The 21,934-nt window shown below is 38.8% G+C and overlaps 1 protein-coding gene across 1 annotated transcript in view; it reads left to right on the top strand.

The window, feature by feature from the left end:
• The window catches only part of Ola1 (Obg like ATPase 1), a 129,931-nt gene that overhangs the window by 70,481 nt on the left and 37,516 nt on the right, over positions 1-21,934 (top strand). Inside the window, exons 6-7 of the mRNA XM_021181910.2 lie at positions 9,081-9,161; positions 9,472-9,569. Coding sequence (XP_021037569.1) covers positions 9,081-9,161; positions 9,472-9,569 — 179 coding nt within the window. The remainder of the gene's footprint in view (positions 1-9,080; positions 9,162-9,471; positions 9,570-21,934) is intronic.

The following is a 21,934-nucleotide window of genomic DNA, read 5'->3' on the forward strand; positions in this document are numbered from 1 at the left end:
AGTTTCAGAGAGTTAATTCATGATCATCATGGCAGAATAGGTTTTAGGCAGGCATGGTGCAGGAGCTGTAGCTGATAGCTTACATCTTATCCACAACTTGAAGGCAGAGACGAACTAGAAATGGTGTGGGCTTTTGAAAGCCAACAAGGCCACACCTCCTAATCCTTCCCAAGACCATTCCACCAACCATGGACTGAGCATTCAAATACATGAGCTTATGGCCATTCTCATTTAGACCACCATACTATGGTAGGTTGAACTACTTCATGGGTCCAGCAGTAATTATTCTAAATACTGATGAGGGCTTTGAAAAGTGATGCTTTTAAGCAGCAGTGGAAAAGGTTGAGGGTTGAGCTAGTTTTCCCTTTTTGCTTTATGCATGAGAACCTCTGCATAACTGACTACGACTACAATTAAGCAAATAATCTTCTTAACACTATATTTTACTTAATTTACAGTCATATTTAGGAAAGATCTATTGTTAGGTTTTAGAGAATAAAGTGACTTCATATTTGGTCATATAAGCATATAAGCATATAAACCTAAAAATTGCTAGAGAAGAAAAACTTCTGTCATTTACTCTCAGAAATTTTCTTTTACTTTTAAATTGAAGCTTTTATTTGTAAGGGGCAGGTTCAGCTCAATATTATTTTAAGAAATGGGTATTATTCTTAAAATACAAGGCAGTAAATACAATGAAATAAAGAAAATATTTGAGAACGGTTTGTTGTATAGTCACATGCCTTTTGGAGTTGGATTGTAAGCCATGCCAGAGCAGCTCCAGGACTTAGCACTGTGCACCTCTCTCTCTGGCACTCTGCCGATCATAGACCAGCTGTGCTGTTTCTCTGCCACCACAGAGAACCTTCCTTCCTTCTATTGCTGCTAGGATTTACATCTTGCCTTATGTATTATTTTTATTTCTGACTTTTGCTTTTTTTTTTTTTTTTTTTTTTTTTTACTTAATTAAGCTTGCTCAGTTTCAGGAGGTTTATTTGTATTCTTTCTGTATTTTTCACGTGGTTTCTATGTTTCCTCTGTATATTTTATGATCCAAAGTCGAGCATGAGCATCCCATTGCCTTTACCCCCATTTTGGTAGAGCTCTTACAGGACACCACTGCATTGGGATTAATCTCAACAGAAGTTGTGGACTGAGCCACATTACTTTGGAAAAGGATTAAGAGTCCAGTAGCATGGTGGATAGTGTGTTCCGTATACTGCATAAATGGTATGAGTCTTAGTGCACCCTGTTCTCGATTTGAGGATAGAAGTTGGAAAGTGCAAAGGTATTTGACTCCTCTCAAGATAAAGCAAAGATTAGACTGATTTGGGGTCACCAGTTGGTATAGCACGTAAGAGAGAAGTAAATTCATCTAAGAACTGATAGAAAAGGCTAGATATGTCACTGGTATATGCATACATATACATATGCATACACACACACATACACACATATACACCAGTGGTAGAACACTTGTCTAGGATGTATAGGCATCAAAAACAGCGGCTCCATCCAGAGCTGGGCTTGGTGGTATATGCCTGTAGTTCAAGGCCATGTAGGAGTACATAGTGAGACCCTGTCTCCAAAACAGCAGGAAAAATTAAAAATAAAAACCAGAGGCATGCTAGCTCACACCTGTGCTTCCAGTGCACGGGCAATAGGGGCAGGGTAATCACAAGCTTAGGTAGCCTATTCTACAGCATGGGAACTTGTTAAAGATAAACAAACAATAAATGATAGCTGAGAGTTAGATTGTGGCTGGGAAAATAACCTACCTTGTAAAATGCCTACTGGCAAACTTGAGGACTTGAGTTTGGATTCCCAGCACCAATATGACAGCTGTGTTTGGTGATGGAGAACAATCAAGGAACATACCCATCATTGATCTCTGATCTCCACACATAGATGTTCACACACACACACAATATCTATCAATCTATCTATCTGTCTGTCTGTTATCTATCTATTCACCTTTTCTTTTCCAATACCCTGCCAAACACAGAAAAGACTTTTAAGAAGACATTCCTGTGCATATGATCTCCATGGCCCTTAGCAGTATCTAGCTTCTCTGCTCTGCTCTGTTGTAGCTGTTCCCCTATGCTCCCCAAACCTGTTACTGTGCTCACTCTGTAATTCCATGCATTCTTTACCTCTACCAGATGACCTTGCCCCCAACTCCAAAGACCAAGATAAAAATCTGCAGACAGAAATAATTTTATTTTCCACCAACCAAACCTGAAGCTGACTTACTCTTCTTATCTGCCATACACTTTTTTTTTCTGTTGCTTTTAAACCATTTTTTAGACAGTTCAACTATATACTAGAATATTGGCACTTTAAAAGTATACATTTCAATGGACTTTTAGTATATTTGTAAAATTATGTTTTGTCCAGCAATACCCCTTCCTTCCCTCTGTCTGTCCCTGCCTCCTCCCATCTGTCCCTCCCTCCCTCCTTCCCTGTACAGATTGCTTACATTGTATCTAAAATTACTGGAGCAGAAGTGCTTCTGATGTGGACTGTTTTTCTTATTCTTCATTATTTGCACATGCCTCTTGTTATATTTTGAGCATAGGATCCAAATTCTAAACACAGACCCATTTATGTTTCCTATATAGTGTATATGCGTATATGCTTATGGTGTAATGACAGTCTAATGCAGTCCTTCATTAGAACTCCTTCATTCTGACTGCCACTAGTCCCATGAGATCAGATGTGGGGTTTCTCACTTGTGGACTCATGTCATTATTCAGAAAGATGGAGGTTGTGGAGGTCTCCAGGTTTTTGGAATTGGGAATTCTCAATGGTTTTGTTTGTTTTATGCCTCCCACCCTCCAACCTCCCACACCCTTATTCCCGTCCCCCTACACAGGGTTTCTCTGTACAGCCCTGGCTGTCTTGGAATGTTCTCTGTAGACCAGGCTAGCCTGGAATTCAGAGATTTTCCTGCCTCTGTCTGGGATTAAAGGTGTGTGGCACTATGCCTAGCACAGAATTCTCAGTTTTATATAATATTTGTCTCTATCAAACTAGATTTTTTTAAGCAGCTTCCAGATTTTTCATTGTCAAATAAAAAGTTTGGTGCTACAACTTTCTAAGTACTCCCTCAATTACATGTATATTTTAAATTTTTACTCATTGTCACTGTGTGTGTGAGGATGCTCATGCTACAGGGTTGCATGTGAAGGTCAGGAGACCCCTTTGTGAAGTCAGTTCTCTCATCCACCTCTAACTGCTTCTGGAGCTGGGATTCAGCTCTCCAGGCTTCAAGCCATCTTGATGACACAACTGCCTTTTCTTTACGATCATTAAATACTTCTGAGAAAGTTAGTGGTATCTACAGTCTTTAATGGTAGCAATTTCTTTAACATTTACAAATACTCTGCACCCTACCTCATAGCAACTTTATATCCATGTTCTTCCTCACCTGGCATGAAACTGGAGGGGTTTGTTTTTGTTTTTGTTTAGCTTTTTGTTTTTAATATATATGTCTCTTCTATTTGTTGCCTTCTTTTCCGTAACCCTGACTAAAAGCCGTGAACAGAAACTACTGCCACAGCCTGCATGGCTGCACTACTGCCACAGCCTGCATGGTTGCACTATTGCTACAGTCTTCATGGCTGCACTACTGCCACAACCTGCACGGTTGCTTACTGTCTATGACTTGAATTCAGCCGAACTCAAGTTTTTAAGAGCTAGGAGGAAGATATTAAGAGACCTGACCTTTAACCAGTAAAGTTTAGTTTCCAATAGATTTTGGTTTCTTTGTCCAGTCTGATTAGCATGATCATTGTGGTCCACATTTATCAGCCTGACTCCCACCAGAATGGCCCACTAAGGTCTATGCTAGGGTTATGTACCTCACAGATGATGAGTGGCTGTGAGGATGACGATGGTGATGACTTTTGTGTTTTTGAGATAGGGATTCTATTTGCCTTTGCTGTTCTGTAACTTGCTCTGTAGACTGGGCTGCTCTCAAACTCAAAAAGGTCCATTAGCCTCTGCCTCCCTAGTGCAGGGAATAAAGGCACGCACCATGCCTGACAAATCACAACCCTCATAACTGAACATAGAGAATTGTGAAAAACATGGCAACATTAAAAAGATTTCTAAGTGTGTGGCAGCCAAAAATTTATTCATGATTAAACATGTAATGAATACAAGGTGTTTCTGACAGCATTCGCCTGTTTGATTTTAAATTGTTCAGCTTGCTGGCTGAAAGGTGGGGGTTTTTTTGTAGTTTTTTTGTTTGTTTTTGTTTTTTATCAAATGAAGAGTTTGGGCTTGGAATTAAGACAGAATTTTAAACTTTTTTTGAAATGGCCCAGCCAGGCGGTGGTGGCGCACACCTTTAATCCCAGCACTTGGGAGGCAGAGGCAGGTGGATTTCTGAGTTCGAGGCCAGCCTGGTTTACAGAGTGAGTTCCAGGACAGCCAGGTCTACACAGAGAAACCCTGTCTCGGAAAAAAAAAAAAAGAAAGAAATGGCCCTAAAGTGACTTCTGCCATCTTGTACTTGTATTTTTGTGAAGGGTCTTCTCAGCATTGGCAGTCAACTCTGAAACACTGAAGGTGCTGTACATTCGGCAGTATCAAAGATTCAGCCGGCATTTAATTCTTTATGTAAACCCCCATCTCATAGTATGCAAGTTGCTCTAGTTTCTAATAAATGGTAATATATGCATTCAAAAATGATTTTAAAATAAAATTTGTATAATTTATTATCAGTAAATACTTGGTTCATTTGCATATTTCATATACCTCTATACACAGGGCCATTAAAACTTGCTCAGGTATAACGAGGTTATTAATGGGAGAAGTCTTAGGAACCCTGCTTTAGCCTGCAGCTCTGAACTCTTCCTCATTTCTTCTGTAAACTGGTTCCAAATACTTACGGATTACATGATGAGGCAATTTTGTGTACTGATTACTTTTGTTAAAGCTTTAGTCAAAACCCTGAGAAGAAACAACTTTAAGAATTTATTTTAGTTCTGTGATAATGGGGGCAGTGTGGCAGCAGGACCAGCTCCAGGCCACACTGGCAGGAGTGGAGGCTACTTACAGCTTTGTGCAGCAGGAAGGAAACAGAGGACAGGAAGCACATCTGGGCTATAAAACTGTAAGACCTTCTCCTGATGACCCACTTCCCCCAGGGAGGCTCCACCTTCTGATAGTTCACAGTCTCTCAGATAGCAACACTGGTAGGCTAGGAACCAGGTGTTTAAAGACGAGAACCTGTGGGAGATGTTTCACATTTAAATCATAACAGCTTTCCCTATGTGGTAGAATCCCTATCCATGGCTAGAATTAATTGTCTAAATATAGGTAAATTCTAAGTTTGTATCCCTAGCCTTGATCTAGCCTTTGAGCTCCAAATGAGTATATTTAATTCCTGGCTGATTCCTCTTGGGTTTTCAAACATATCATGGTAGTGTATCCAAATCCAAGTGCAAGAGCACTGCCTCAACCCAACCTTCTCCATTATTTCCTAGTGAATGTGCCAGCTCAAACCCAGGGTCCTGTGTACACTAACCAGTCATTACCTCTGAGCTCCATCCCAGCTTCTCCTGGTAATCCTTAATCCTTTTCTTTGCATCATAAACACTACACCTAGGATTTGTTTCCATACTTAAGCATTAGATTGTTAGATCTATGATTAGAATGCCCATAAAACTACAAGCTAATATAAAATTCAGACAGGTTTATCCTTTATAATACAGAGAATATATTTTTCATATTTTTTATTACTTTTATGTTTTTACAGTCCAGGTGTTGTCCTCTTCCTGGTCTGCCCTCCCACAGTTCCTCATCCCATTCCTCCTCTCCCTCAGCCCCCATCTCTAAGAGGATGTGCCCCCCCCCCGGCCCCCACCAGGTCTCCCGGCTCCCTGGGGCCTCAAGTCTCTCAAGGGTTAGGTGCATCTTCTACTGAGGCCAGACCAAGCAGTCCTCTGCTATATATGTGGCAGGAGCCTCAGACCAGCTTGTGTATGCTGCCTGGTTGGTGGCTTTGTGTCTGAGAGATCTAGGGGTTCTGAGTTAGTAATGTTAGATGGTTTCATAAGCAGTCCAGGTTCATGTTCCAAAATCTGCATTTCTTTATAATGTATGAGGTCTTTAGTGGGAGAGGTGGCTCAATGGTGAAGAGCACTACTGCTCTTACAGAGGACTGAGTTCAGATCTCAGCACCCGCTGTGGTGACTCATAACCATCTGTAACTCTAGTTCCAAAGGATCTGATGTCCTCTTCTGACCTCCATGGGCACCACACACACATATCACACAGACACACATGCAGGCAAAGTACTCATAAATAAGAACTATGACATCTCAGGGGCTAGAAAGATGGTTCCGTGGTTACGAGTATTTGCTGCTCTCCCAGACTACTTGAATGCAGCCCCAGTACAAACATCAGGAGGCTCACAACTGCTGGATCCCGGAGATCCGATGCCCTCTTCTGCCCTCTGTAGGCAGCTGCACACATATGGCAGACATAGCCGACACGCATGAATAGAAATCTTTAAAAAGAAATATAAAATCTCAAATGGCTAAAATGTATTAAAGATTAATGCAAAGGGATTAGAATGTTTTTACTCATTTGTGCCGAAAGTAAGTAAAGTATATATTTTTCAACTAAATATATTTAAGTGGAAGTTTTGACTGCTCGTTTTTATATGTATTATTAATATATTATATCTATTAATATGTATGCTTACGTATGCAACCATAAGAGAAACATTTACTTAGCCTATAATTTATTATATCTAGATAACCCCCTTTTGCTCCAATTAGATGTTTTTCAGATCAACTGTAGGATTTTAATTTTTTACTAGAATTAATTTTTCTTGTATATAAGAAAAGAACATACTGAAAATATAGCATCTACTGAATATTTACATGAGATAATCTTATCTGACTGCAACCTACTTCTGGTTTGTCTTAGATAAAACTGGCATCTTTCAGTAATCTAAAACAACAGTAGCTTCTAAGGAAAATACTGTTGGTGGACTTCAGTATGACTTGGTTCTCTTTAGGTAAAACTGCAGTGTTCCTAGTTTATAGTATGAAAGGAAAAACAAAACAAAACAAAAAAAACGGATGCCAAAATACCTCGGTGATACAGCCTCTGTGCCTGAAGCAAGAATTGAGTTACTTTTAAATGAAGAGAAACCCTGAAATTCCTTCACTAGTGATCAGCACTCATTGAGGCCCTGTGGCTTTGTGAAAATGTTTATTGTCACAAAAGTATTTTATACTTTTTATATGATTAAAATTTAATTCCCTTTCTTATTTTGAATTGGCTTTCTTTTGTCTATTTTCTTTTTTTAATTGAAAAGGATGAATGGAAGGAAGTATAAGATGGTACCTCTGTTTCCTTCCTTTGTATAATCTTGTTGCATGTCTCTACATAAGCTGTTCTGGCCACTCATCATAGTAACCAGCTGGGCCATTTCACCTGCTGGAGCCATTAAAGAGGACTCTCTCCCCCTAGATTAATCCCCTCCGACATTAGTTTTTTGCACTGACAACTGCAGCAGGCATTCAGGATTTGCAGGTGGCCAGTGTGACGCACATAATTGCCTACAATTTTAGGCAATGAATAAAAATGGTCTACATTACTTGTCAAAGGTTGTATATGCAGTGCCAAGTGAGATCTATGGGAAGCCTTTTAGGGTTTAAAGAACAGTTAATAGCAAGGCTGCACAGGGCTTTTTTAATCATAATGCATTTGTAATATAGCACTTTGATCTTCTCCTTGTAGGAAATGGTGTTACATTAGCCACTTTTAAACATTTATGAGTGAAATTCAGTTATAGAAGAGTAAAAGTGATTATTCTTAAGCAGAACATGTTCAATTTCATTAAAAGTTTTCGTCTTGCCCCTTCCTTGTTAAAATCCATGGGAAGTCCTTTCCCTGGGGGGCTTCAAATCAGGATCGAAGGATATAGGGCCTTTTCTTTATTTTTCTTGTTGGTAACAGTAAGATTTGCAATGAAGGTATACTAAATATAGAGATAATTTATACAAATGGACACTTACAACAGAATAACTGGTCATAGTAATATAAAAATACTCTCAGGAAATCTATTACTAATAATTGTGTTGCAACAAATTTTAAGAAATGAATATTTAAAGCAGGTCCATAAATTATCTTTACAAAAACAAAACAAAAAATTTTCCTCAAAACAGAAGGCCCAGATGATTCTCAAATATGCCTCTTCTGGAAGAGCTCAGTTTGACCTTTCAGCCCCGAGAGCCTTTTATTAACACCTGCCTGTAAGGAGCCCCTTGCCACACGCAGCTCTTAGATTCAGACCCACAGAACTGATGAGGACAGGCTTGAAGGGTTCAGTTTGTGTCACTTGCTGTTTGGCGTTTCCATTTCACAGATGATTAATCTTTCTGTGAAGAAAGGCCAGAGAAACAAAGCCCGCCGGCCTCTTCCCGCAGTTCCTCCTTCTGAATGCACACTAGCTTGCTAACTAAAAGGCCTTTAGATTTCCAGCAGAGAGAGATGTTCTGAAAGTGAATGCAGCTGGTTGGAGGTCACCAGTGCAGGGCTCTTGCCATTGTGTAATGGAGGCTTTGGCAGGTTGGGGTGGGGGGAGCAGTGGAGAAGTGACAGGGAGAAGGGGTTGGCAAAAAAATTAATTCAGAAGAAAAAAAGGTTTGGGTCAGTTCATTTAATATTTTGTAGTAAATAATCAGTCATAGGTTCAATTAGTTATTTTGTTTATATTTTTAAGGAAAAGCTGTACTTTAGCCTCTCTTCAGGATACTCCCCATTTCATACTAGCATGTAACATCACTAGATAACATTGACTCTGAGATTTTATCTTTGATGTGATTGAGTTGTCTTGCAGTTTTTCATGTTGTTACGTTAACTAATTTTGCTGACTTTGTACACTCAGAATTTCATGTTCCATCAGTATTTCATCGGTTTTCATTTGCGATACAAAACATGTATTTCTGTTCATTGCAAGTGTTATCTTTATTTTCAGGACTTAAAACTTTTAGCACTTAGTGTCCAGCACTTACTGCTCATTTTGTATTTACTTTTCCCTTCATTGTGTACAGGACATAATGTGCAAAGTCAAGTCTTGGGTTATAGATCAAAAGAAACCTGTTCGCTTCTATCATGACTGGAATGACAAGGAGGTACGTGTAAATACTGTGTCTGTTACTGCCTGAGCTCTGATTGCTTAGAGAGCACATTGGGCTGCTCAGTATCTTATACTTAGTAATATCTAGTTACTTTTATTTCTGTCAGCCAGTGTAAATTCCTAAGCTTTTTTCCCTTTTCCAATCTCCCACTTTAAATATTTCATAACATCTAACCCTTTATAAACAAAAGTATTATAAAAATGAAAATGTTTATTCAGAGTTTTCATGTTCAAATTATTCAATGTTTTACTCCATATTTACTATAAGCTTTTTAAAAGGGTTCTTTCTCTGTCTCCTACTCTAGATTGAAGTGTTGAATAAACACTTATTTTTGACTTCAAAACCAATGGTCTACTTGGTGAATCTTTCTGAAAAAGACTATATAAGAAAGAAAAACAAATGGTAAGTTTTTTTTCCCTGGATACTCCCACATATGTATCACTAACAGAAGCATATAGGTATGTGTGAATAATGTGTTTGATTTTAATATCTTTTCCTCAGAAAATGTTAAAATTAGAAAGTTTTGTCTTGTGTTACATTTAAAAGGTAAGTCTCCTAAATGATTTACACTAAGAGAACAATACAAACTGAATTAAATTGGGAAATTTTGAATCATACATATTTACTTATCAAATTTAACTTTTTAAAATATTTTGTTTAGTTTTGTTACAAAATGAGAGTAAATGTATTTGGTGCAGTAAAGTGTTTGAAGCTGAGATCTTGTAGCCTCATTAATACTGCAGGTGGCCCTAAGACCACTACTAGGGATTGCAGCTGGACATAACATTTTAAAACCCAAATTGAATAGTTTGAGAGAGAGACAGACAGACACAAAACTTAGGTGTAGAAAAGATTGAGATACTGGCTTGAAACTTCCAAAGTGTATCAAGGTAAAAGCTGCATTTGTGTGTTGCCATTCTAATATGTAACTAAAATGTGCGCGACTTATCACCCTTGCTTACAGTTAGCTCAGAGACAGCTCTTGTGCTGGTGTGGACATGGAGGCATCTGGCATAGTGCTCGCTTTGACTTGCCTCACTAGACCCTCAGCAGTTTATACTATTAAGTCATAGAAACAAATCAAAACTATACAAAGAAAAAGATCTGAATTCTCCTAAAATATATTGTCGGTTTCTCCCTGTACTTCATTAAGTACTTAGATGCACATGGTTTCAATTTTCCATTAAAAATTCTCATTTCCATATGATATCAAAGAGTGAGAAGGCTTTAAACTGAAAAATAAACATTCATAGACTGGAAGCCAAAACAATAATTAATGTCAGATGGTTAACTCCAATAAATCATTAGAATAAATTCTGTGAAATTACTGCAACTAAAAATGCCCTGTTGATATTACTGTAAGACATTCTGTGTCCCTGATAGGAAGCTGAGTTTAACCTCTTTATTGGCAATGTTCTAAAAAGAATACTTTAGCATAAAAATGTTGTTCAGGCTGGTCATTGTCCTCTAAAAAGTAACTAACTTTAAAATATAATCAGTTCCATCTTGTTTCAAACTCTAATAAATTTGATGATTAATGTGTTAAAAATTGTTTGCTTTAAGAAAGAATTTTAAAATTTATTATTTGACTTCAGTTAATAAATCTTGTCATGGAAGTATGAATGGTAACTTCTCCTGAGGCTGGGTAGAACAATACAGACATCAAAGTTTACATGAAAAGGGATGAGTCAGTTTCCTTGCCCAAAGGGGCTTCTCACACCTGTATTTCGATGATTACAGGTAGAACTCCCTGGCTCTAATTGTATAGTAAATACCATTTCCCAGACCCTAATGGTAGACAGACTGCTTAGGAGACGCCAGTCTGTGATTTAGCTGTCGCCAGACACCCCATGTTTCTTGTGAGACCAGTTGTGATGATGAGATGGTTATAGCCATTGAAACTGCTCTTGTCTAAAGAACAAATTTTAATTTGTAACAACGTAGATGTATGAATGGTTCTATTTATAAAACCAAATTTTTGTAGGTTTTATGTATAGCTAATGATCTGGTCTGACGTTGGGATATGTGTGTTGGGGGGAGGTGTCCAGATCTTGTGGAAGTTAGTGTAATTGTAGCTGAAAGATCAAAGACTGGGTAACTGAGTGATGTTCCAGAAGAGAATTTACCACATAGCCATTTTCTGTACAGTTTCTGCCGCCTGCTGTTCCTATTTTCCCTCAAGCTAGCCATTGACTACCCCCTGTGCATCCCTGCTCGTAAAACATGATTGAGGAAGTATTTGTCATGTATTTATGAGTGGGAAACACTGTGTGATAGGGAATGGCATCTACTGGAGCCAGAAAGATTGCCGCTCTCCTTCCATCCAGGCACTTGGCTGCAGCTTTAAATCCTCTGTTTATGTAACATAGCCTTCATATTAAAGCACAGAAGGAGTTTTTATTATGAAAGATAAACACACTAGGTTTTCATCGTGCATAATACTGCAAGCAAATGTAAATAGTTAAAATTCATTGTAATTCTTAAATCCATTTGCTTCTGTTAGCATCTTGCTTCTTGATAATGTTTGTTTCTAAGCCCCAGTTGCATCAGTTGCTCCCTTACATGCCCTGCAAACAAGAAAGCAAACAAACTTGTTTTAAGGTTAGCATGTGATATTACTGTAGCAAATAGGACTGATGTGGGAAGCAGTACAGTAGTAAGTGTACTCACAGGAGCAGTAATAAAGGTGCTCGGGAGTAAAGCACTTGCCTAACTTGTATAGGGCCCTGGGTTGTCTCCAGCACCAAAAGGAAAAGAAGTGATACACGTGCATGCGCGTGTGTGTGCGCGCACACACACACACACACACACACACACACCCCTGTGTTTCACATGTAGAAAACTATTTTTGGTGGTTAGAAAAGATCAAGAAAGGTCTGTGACTTTGACCCCAAGAGGAAGACTGTATTTCAGGTCACATTTCTAGAGCGATAAACATTTTTGGTTACTGGCTAAAATCCACATTAAATGGTAGAGTATTATATTTTTAATTCTAAGCTTTGTTTTAAAAAAAAAGCGTTTTGGTAGATAAGGCTATTGTATACGAACTGACCTTTTGAAAGGTAAAAGCTAGACTGGGTCTGATTGTCCACTGTGTTAACAGTGCTGAATTCATTAGTTCATTGATGGGTGAGTAAGACCTAAGTCCTGAAGAGAAGCTGGTGTGGCAGCTAAGTTGGCAGTAGTTGTGTTATGATCAGATGACAGTAATCAAGATACTGGAACAGACTCTAGAGAAAACATTAGTGTTATAATTACAAATGAATGAGTAAAACTATGTGGAAATTTTTGTTGATTTTGGTGGTTGCTAGTGATTTTTGAACACTTCAATTTCTAAACATGATCAGTTGTTACAAGCAAGATTATTCCCAGTGTTAACTTTCACTTTAGATTGCTTAGTGAGTCATGGTGTCAAGCAGGTATGGTACATTCAAACTGTCAAACCACTGCTTAATTGGAGGTTTAAATTTCAATCTTTGTACCTTTGCGGCTCTGTTAGTAATATATGCTGTCCAATTACGGAATCAGTAGAACAAACTAATTTTAGATATTTTTACACCTAAGAGCTACCAATTATGTTTCGCTCATGTGTTTCCCTGTCCTGACCGTTCTTTAAACTACTGATAAGGACAGTTAGGTCTTGTCTATTAGATGTTTATCTAAAAATACAAATAAAATTTAAAACAGGCACACTTTTTACATAGATCTTGGTTAATAAGTGAATCATTTTAAATAATGAAATTGTTTTGAGATTCATAGAAAAATATTTGGGAATCTTTTCAAGCTTTAGAACAATCAGATTATGTCAAGGTCACAAAATTTTAAACTCACAAAAACATTATTATTAAACCGTATACATATTATGTATGATTCAGTTTTTTTATTTTTGTTTCATTTTGTGTTTTGATTTTTAGCTTTTCATGACATTGTTTCTTTGTATAATCCAGGCTTTCTTGGAACTTGTAGACAGACTAGGCTGGCCTCAAACTTAGAGATCTGCCTGCCTCTGGCTCCTTAGCACTAGGATTAAAGGTGTGCTCCACCACATCAGTCATTGATTCAGGTTTTTTTCTGCCCAACTTTCTGCTTTTGTTAGTTTTTGATGTTTGTTACGAAACCAAAAATAAATTCAAAATGATATATATTGTGTAACCTGGTGTAGGGAAAATCATGGAATAGATTTATTCTTTTCCTACTTTACCAAATTATTTTTAATATAAATGTAATTGATTCATTTGCATATGTATGTACATAGTACATGCTAGAGCATGTTTGTGGTCATCAGAGAACAGCTTAATTTCTTGCCTTCCACCATATGAATCCTGGGATGGAATTCAGGTTATGAAGGCTGGTGGCAAGTGTCTTTACCCAGTGAGCCACCTCACCAGCCTCTGAATCATATTTCACATGTATGTGTGTGTTTTCGTGTAATAATATTTGTGAATTTCTGGGTTTGTTTTGTTTGTGGTGGTTGTTCTTTGATGAAACCAAGATTGGCCTTGAACTTGAAGCAACCCTCTTGCCTCATCAAGGCCCAGGGATTATGTACGAGTGAGCCAGACTTCCGTTTGGTTTTCATTAATTGGTTTTTGGTTACTCTTTCAGCAATTTCAAGTTCTTATCAAGTGGCAATAGTATACTAGTGCACATCATGAGGACGATGATTATAGAAGCGTATCTTTCTTTGTAAGGAAAAGACTATTGCCCCACAATAAATGCATATGTGAAAGCCTGGTTGCCTGTTTTGTTCAATGTGATTTATGGCTCATTATTTCTCTTTGTAGGGTAAATTAAAAAAATACTATGTTAGGAGCATCCGTTGTCATTTCCATGAGCATCATCTCCTAAGAGTGATTCCTGAGTGATATAATTCATCAAATGTATAGGATTGTTTTTTTCTATAAACAATAAGCACTAAATAATTTTTTTTAGCTTCAAGAGAATAAACAGTTTAAGCCCTATTTAAAGACAGCAGGTATTTTATAGAATTCTCTCAAATGATTTATTTATGCATTTCCTCATATACTAGTGGTTCTCAATCTTCCTAATGCTATGACCCTTTAATATAGCTCCTCATGATGTGGTGAGGCATAACCATAAAATTATTTTCATTGCTACTTCCTAACTGAAATTTTGCTACTCTTATGAGTCATAATGTAAATATCTGTGTACTCTGATGGCCTTAGGTGACTCCTGTAAAAGGGTCATTTGACCCCCAAGGGGTTGTGACCCACAGGCTGAGAACCATTGTCATACACAGACATACACATGCGATCTAAAAAAATGAAGGAATTTTGTTTATAATTCTGCAGTGCTCTTCAAATTACCACTGGTTCATGAAGAACCCCCTGATGCCTGTCCCTACTCACTAGAGAGTAATTCAAGGCAAATTCCTTTAAAACCCATACATTAGAGACTAATGGCCTCAGATCTGATTTTGTTTCCAAAACAATGGCTTAAGATAAGCTATAGTCAAGAATGGGAATTCTAGGGACAGCAGAGATGATTCAGAGGTGAAGAGCACTGGCTGCTTTTCCAGAGGCCCTGGATTCTGTTCCCAGCAGCACCTACATGGTGGTGGCTCAAAACCATCTGTAAGTCCAGTCCTAGGGGATCCAACACTCTGCTGGCCTCTGTTGGCATCAGGCATGCACACAGTACACAGACATGCATATAGGGAAAACCCCATGCACATTAAAAAATAGTAACAATAATAAAAAATGGAATCTGACTAGTGGTTGGTAGAAGTGGAGGAGAATTTTGAAGTTCAGAAAATTTAAGACTGTTGGAATTGACACAGCCTTGTGTGACTAGCGTGGCATCTTAGACGGTGTACACGTTTGCCTGGGGCAACACAAAGGAGAACACTACTTTGGACTATTTCAGTATTTTGTTCATTTTGCCCGATCTGTGCAGGAAAAGAGAAAGAATTACTTTCTCTGACCTTTGCCCTCGTGCTGCATATTCTCTAGGTGTACATTTACAGTTGTAGTTCACCAGACTTTTTGAAGGCTAACCCAAAATGGCTATCTACCATTAGTAACGTATCTAGCAGGAGAATGGACCATTAGTAACGTATCTAGCAGGAGAGTGGACTCTGAGAAAGGCCAAGAATATGCTTTAGTTCTAAACGAGGGAATAGCTTTTACAAGAAGTTTGATTTATTAAGAAAAACATTGCTTTGCCAAGTGTGGCAGACACCTTTAATTCCAGAACTAGAGAGACAGAGGCAGAGGTAGATCTCTGTGCAACCAGCCAGAGAAACATGGAAAGACTGTCTCCAGGAAGAAAAACAAAAGGAAAGTACAATTTGAAGTACTAATATTGTGGACTCTGCTACTCAGTATTTTGTTGTTTGGTTTGGTTTGGTTTGGCTTTTACTTATGCAAATTACATAAGCCACCTGATAGAGAGCAGTTCATTCTATTGTTCATATAAAATGTATTCCATATAAACAAAATTCTCCAGACTTAATTATCATAACTCAAAAGATATCTAGTAACAGGAAAAGGGACTTGTTTGTCCTGAGTTGTCTTCTGGATCCTAGATGTGTTCCTTAGTTTTTCTTCTGTTGCATGAGTAAGGGAGCAAACTGCATCCCATGTCATGGGTGTTCATGAGCTCAGTGAGACTCCAAGTTTCACAGTCATCTCGTGGCCCTACAGCTTTACTGTTTGTAAACGACCTTATTGTTGCTGCTTAGCTTCCATTAGTATAATTTTAAAAATTGTCATTGCATTAAAATTGTCTTAAAAATATATTAGGAATGTGTTCTATTAAAAGCCCTTTTAAAACATCTCTCTGTGTCTCTGCGTGTGTTTGGTTCTGCTTGCAGTGAAGGCTAAGGATGAAGGATTCAATCCCTGCATGCTGCGTGGAGGGGATTCCCTGAAGAGCCACGCCTTCCCACAGTAGAATATTCTGCTTTCTTTCACTTCTGCTTAGCATGTGCAAAGCGTGTGCTCTATTACTAAGCTATATAGCCTCTACATTTTATGATTTTTAAATGAAATACTATAAATTTACAAAACAAAAATCGTGTTTGTGCAGATATCCAGTGGTTCTGCATCTTCACATTCTGGTTTGTAGAAATTTCCCTGGCTGGCATTTCATGGAGTGTTTTGTAGGCTGATCACCCAGCGTAGGGGCACCTTTTCTCGCAAGGCTGGAGAGAAGCCCTGACTTTCCCCTACTCCTGTTGTCCTGAGTCCTACCATCTCCCCTCAAGGTGGGAAGTGGTTGATTTGGCTATAATTGGAGAAATGTGTGTATGTGAAAATAAAATACACATGTAGAATTGGCATATCAATAGTCAAGACTAGTAATACTACCTATTGTGTTCTCTTAAGTTTCCAAGAAAGGATCTTTTTATCAGAAACATTAATGCCGTGATATACACCATAAAAGCTTTTTTTTTTTTTTAATTTACATTGTAGCAGACAGTTCAGTTTAAGTGAGACATGCTTTGGTGTCTGTGTCCATTTTTGTTACCAGTTTTTCTGCTCAAAAATATATTCTGAGATAGTTGACATAAAAACTTTGAGTTCACCCTCAAAGTTTTATAAGATTGGGAGGTATCCATTCTGTCTTTTAAAAAATACTTTAATATAGCAATGAGAACATTAATTTCATTAAAAGTATCATTAAGAATATTTAGTGAGCCAGGCAGTGGTGGTGCATGCCTTTGATCCCAGCACTTGGGAGGCAGAGGCAGGTGGATTTCTGAGTTCGAGGCCAGCCTGGTCTACAGAGTGAGTTCCAGGACAGCCAGGGCTACACAGAGAAACCCTATCTCGAAAACAAAAAAAAAAAAAAAATGGATATTTAGTGAAGGGGAAAGATGACTAAGGTCTAAGAGTGCTTGGTGTTCTTCCAGAAAGTGAGAGATGAGTCCCTAATGGGGAAGGCTCAGACCCAATTGTAGCTCCAACTCCTTTTCTAAGCAATTATTGATGCCTTCTGTGATTCTTATAGCTGTATAGATTATGAATAGAAAAGGCCCTTGTTCGCATAAGGCTATTGTCTTATGGAAATAGCCTTCAACAAGACATTAGACATAATGTCAAGAAGTGATTAGAACACTGAATAAAAGCAAAGCAGATGGTGATGCTATCTTAGCTAACATAGGTAGGAAGGCCTCAGGCTCAGGAAGAAAGGGCGTACCGAGGATCTGAACAGGGACAGAGAATGTGTGGGGCAGCATGGGGCAAGTTAACTAGGAGGCAGTGTGAGACTACATTTTATTATCTTACAGAGCTTCAAGAAACTACTTAAAAGAACTTAGGGCTTTTGTTTGTTTGTTTGTTTAATATATATGAGTACACTGTTGCTGTCTTCAGGCACACCAGAAGGGGGCATCAGACCCGATTACAGATGATTGTGAGCCACCATGTAGTTGCTGGGAATTGAACTCAGGACCTCTGGAAGAGTAGTCAGTGCTCTTGACTGCAGAGACATCTCTCCAGCCCAACTTAGGGGTTCTTATTTAAAGATACTGCAATTCAATAAACTTTAAATATATGCATTCTAAAATTTAATTCTTTATTTTTTTCCTACATTTACTGTCATTGGTTAGCTTTTCCTATGCCAAACCAAAAGACACACAGTAGATCATCATTTGTTTAAGTTCCTGCTGTGTGACAGGCACTTGAAGCTCAGAAATTGCTAAGATGTTAATAAAAAACGTGAAGCTTATATAAATTATAATATTATGCACATTTTATAGATAGGACAGTTGGAAAGATAACAGAATATGCCTATATACTTGAGTGTGTGTGTGTGTGTGATAAAATAAGTCCAGCTGATTTGAATATTTATGCCTGTTTCATGTGTGATAGCTGCAAGCCAGGTGGCATGTACAGTATGCATTACAAATTCCCACCAACCTGAGAACTGTGTGCCCCTCCTAGGATATGTTTCTGTGGCTGCTGGGTTTACCTTTGCCTTGTACATTTATTAATTATCCAATACCTTACTGCTAAGAGGCAAAAGCAGTATATTTTAGCATCCATTCGTAGGCATGTGCTATAAAGTTCAGGTAGAGAAAACTCTGTGGATACTACCAAAAACTAAAAATTGTATAAAATTGCCAAATCTAAAATAATTGGTGTTGTCACAGTATAGACTTCCACAAAATATAACAGTCTAGTTTTTATATATTGAGATGAACCTATCTTCCAGCAGAAGTAAAAACTAGTAACAGCAATGGGCACAGATATGAAAGTATGTCTGTGCTAACTGTATTATTTCTACTACAATACAAGTTAACAAAGCTTCTGTAATTCTTTTTTTTTTTAATTTTGTAATTATATTTAGGTACAGAAAATTTAGTGTACATTTAACCCAATTTAGTGGCGAGTTCTTTAGCCTTTGCTTTTTCCAGCTTGGCAATGCGAGCCACAGACTTAGGACCCAGGACGTTGCCTCCCCAGTGGCGACGGATCTCGTCATATCTGTCATTATAATTGGCCCTAATAGCTTCCACCAGCTTAGCCAGAGCACCCTTGTCTTCCAAGTTAACCTGTGTGAAGGCAACAGTAGTGCATGTCTTTCTGTGAACCAGGCGCCCCAGCCTGGCCTTTCCCTTGATGATGCAGTAGGACACCCCCATCTTTGGACACAGGTCAGGTAGGAAAACCACCAGCTCAATGGGGTCTACATCATGGGCAATCACCACCAGCTGAGCCTTCTTGTTCTCCACCAAGGTGGTGACTCTATTGACTCCTGCTCAGAGGACAGGCGGTCTCTTAGTTGGGGTGTCGCCTTTGCCAGCAGCTTTCTTCTCAGCATGGGCCAGTAGCCTTTGCTTCTTCTCTTGCTTTGTCTCTGGCTTGTACTTGTGGGCAAGCTTAAGCAGCTGAGTAGCTGTCTGCCTGTCCAGCGCCTGGGTGAACTGGTTAATGGCAGGAGGGACTTTGAGCCGCTTGTAGAGGATAGCTCTTTGCCGCTGCAGCCTGATGTAGCAGGACCATTTGATGAAGCGCGTTAAATCTCTTTTGGGCTGGATGTCCTGTCCAATGCGGAAGTTCTTGGGCCTCTTCTCAAACAGAGGGTTGACCACCTTCTTGGCCTCCTGTTTCTTGACGACGGGGTTCTTCCCCTTGGCTTTCTTCCCTTTGGGCATCTTGCTCAGCTGCTGGGGAGAGGTTCTGTAGTTCTTCTTGTAGACTAATGTTTTTGATAAGGAAATATTTCCTAAATCAGTTTTAAAAAAACAAATACTTCCCCTTCTTAGAATTGGGAACAATCACCCATGGAAGGAGTTACAGAGACAAAGTTTGGAGCTGAGACAAAAGGATGGACCATCTAGAGACTGCCATATCCAGGGATCCATCCCATAATTAGCGTCCAAACGACACCATTGCCTACACTAGCAAGCGTTTGCTGCAAGGACCCTGATATAGCTGTCTCTTGTGAGACTAGGCCAGGGCCTAGCAAACACAGAAGTGGATGCTCACAGTCAGCTATTGGATGGATCACAGGGCCCCCAATGGAGGAGCTAGAGAAAGTATCCAAGGAGCTAAAGAGATCTGCAACCCTGTAGGTGCAACAATATTATGAACTAACCAGTACCCCAGAGCTCTTGACTCTAGCTGCATATGTATCAAAAGATGGCCTAGTTGGCCATCACTGGAAAGAGAGGCCCATTCGACACGCAAACTTTATATGCCCCAGTACAGGGGAACACCAGGGCCAAAAAATGGGAATGGGTGGGTAGGGAAGTGAGGGGGAGGGTGTGGGGGACTTTTGGGATAGCATTGGAAATGTAATTGAGGAAAATACGTAATAAAGAAAATATTAAAAAAAAAATACTTGACCCTTTTTTAAAAATAGCAAGCTATTGTCTGTTAAAAACAATGCTTTACTGCCAGATTGAGCAAGTTGTAGGAGAAAATACTACCAACTAAAGTTATAGCAAATAATTTGTATGCCTAATATTGATCTGGGAGTGGATATCATGCCAGTCTACACTAACTACATTCCGCTTGTATTTGAGCTCCAACAACCTTATACAGTAGATACTGTTACCACTCCCTTTGGAAAAAGAAAACACGTACATAGGGAATTACTGAAGATGACCAGAGTTTCTAGCACCGGGTAGTGTTAGGATCGAAACCTAAGACGCTCGTCCGCAGAGCCCACTCATTCTCTCACAGCCGTGTCATCCAGTGACAGCGGCAGACCGTCAGGAGTGCTGCCAAGGTAACAGGACCTGAAAATATGTACCATGCCAACCTGGTCCTGTCCTGCACCTTTTGTCAGTAAAGCTTTATTATTGTTGGACAACTCACCTTATACACACAGTTGGCGAAGTGATCCAGCAGCTAGAGCATCTGTTCTTCTCCAGAGAACCCAAGCTCAGTTCCTAACTCCCATGTGTCCTGGCTCCTGTGGGCATCTGCACATACAAGGTATACACACAGAGAGATTTAAACAAAATTTGAGATTAAGATATTTACCATAACACAATTAGGAAGTGCAACTGAAAAGAACATAAAAAATGTATATTATGGACTTACCTCTGAAACTTTTCCAATTTAACAGCCTTTACAGAGACAAACATTAAAATAGTTTATCTGTTTCTATGTGGAAAATATGTCTTTACTCACTTTTTGAGACATCTGCTTTCAGGCTAGAATGTCAACTCAGTGGTTAAGGTATTTGTTACACACACAGAGGACCTGGGTTCAAACCCAGGCCACAGGGCTGCTCTACCATCAAACTGCCCCCAGCCCATGCTTGGAACTACATGCGAATTCACTGTATTCATTACATTCTCAATAAGGATTTGTCTTCCTATTTTATTTTTAGTTAATTTATTTCTGAGATTATAATATAATGACATTGTTTACCCCTTCCTTTTCCTCCCTTCAGAGGTTTCCATTACTCCTCCTTGCTCGCTTTCAAATCATGGCATCATCTTCTCATCTGCCATTAATTGTTACATACGTGTGTGTGTGCATGCCTGCACACACACATTCCTTAGTACATAACACAGACTGTGCAGTTTGTTTCAGTGTATGTTTTCTGGGCTGATTACTTGGTATTAACCAACCGTTGCTCAACTACTTCCATTCTCATCATTAGTAAGGGTTTGCTTTAGAGAACTACTTTAAAAATAGTGATTCAAATGCCGGGTGTGGTGGCGCACGCCTTTAACCCCAGCACTCGGGAGGCAGAGGCAGGTGGATTTCTGAGTTTGAGGCCAGCCTGGTCTACAAAGTGCGTTCCAGGACAGCCAGGGCTACACAGAGAAACCCTGTCTCAAAAAACCAAAAAAAAAAAAAAAAAAAAATAGTGATTCAAGTCTGTCTGACTTTGTGTGTCTCTTTTACAAGTGGATGATTTGTGTATTGCTCTGGGTAATTGCTATTTTACTACATAGCAGTATATTGAAAAGAACATTGTGTGTGTTGTGTGTGTTGTGTGTGTGTGTGTGTGTGTGTGTATGAATGAATGGGAGAGACTGGGAGAAATAACTACCATTAATTAAAAGCTTATTATGTACCTGACTTAGGGGCATTTACATATGTACTTTGTTGTGTTTCATCTTTCTAACAGCCTCATAAGACAAAATACAACCTGTTAGTTAGGACAGCTTAAGACTTAGAGAAGTAAAATAAGAAACCTAGTTAAATATTTGCAACATTTCTTTTAGTTTGATCTCAGGAAATAAAGTATAAAATGTTTTTGCATTATAGCACATTTTAATGCAAAAAACCATGCAAAGAATTTTCTATGTTGCTTAAATTCTACTGAAAATTATA

The sequence above is a fragment of the Mus caroli genome, unplaced genomic scaffold (assembly GCF_978045245.1).
Source record: "Mus caroli unplaced genomic scaffold, Mus_caroli_1 scaffold_2, whole genome shotgun sequence".
Lineage (NCBI taxonomy): Eukaryota > Metazoa > Chordata > Mammalia > Rodentia > Muridae > Mus > Mus caroli.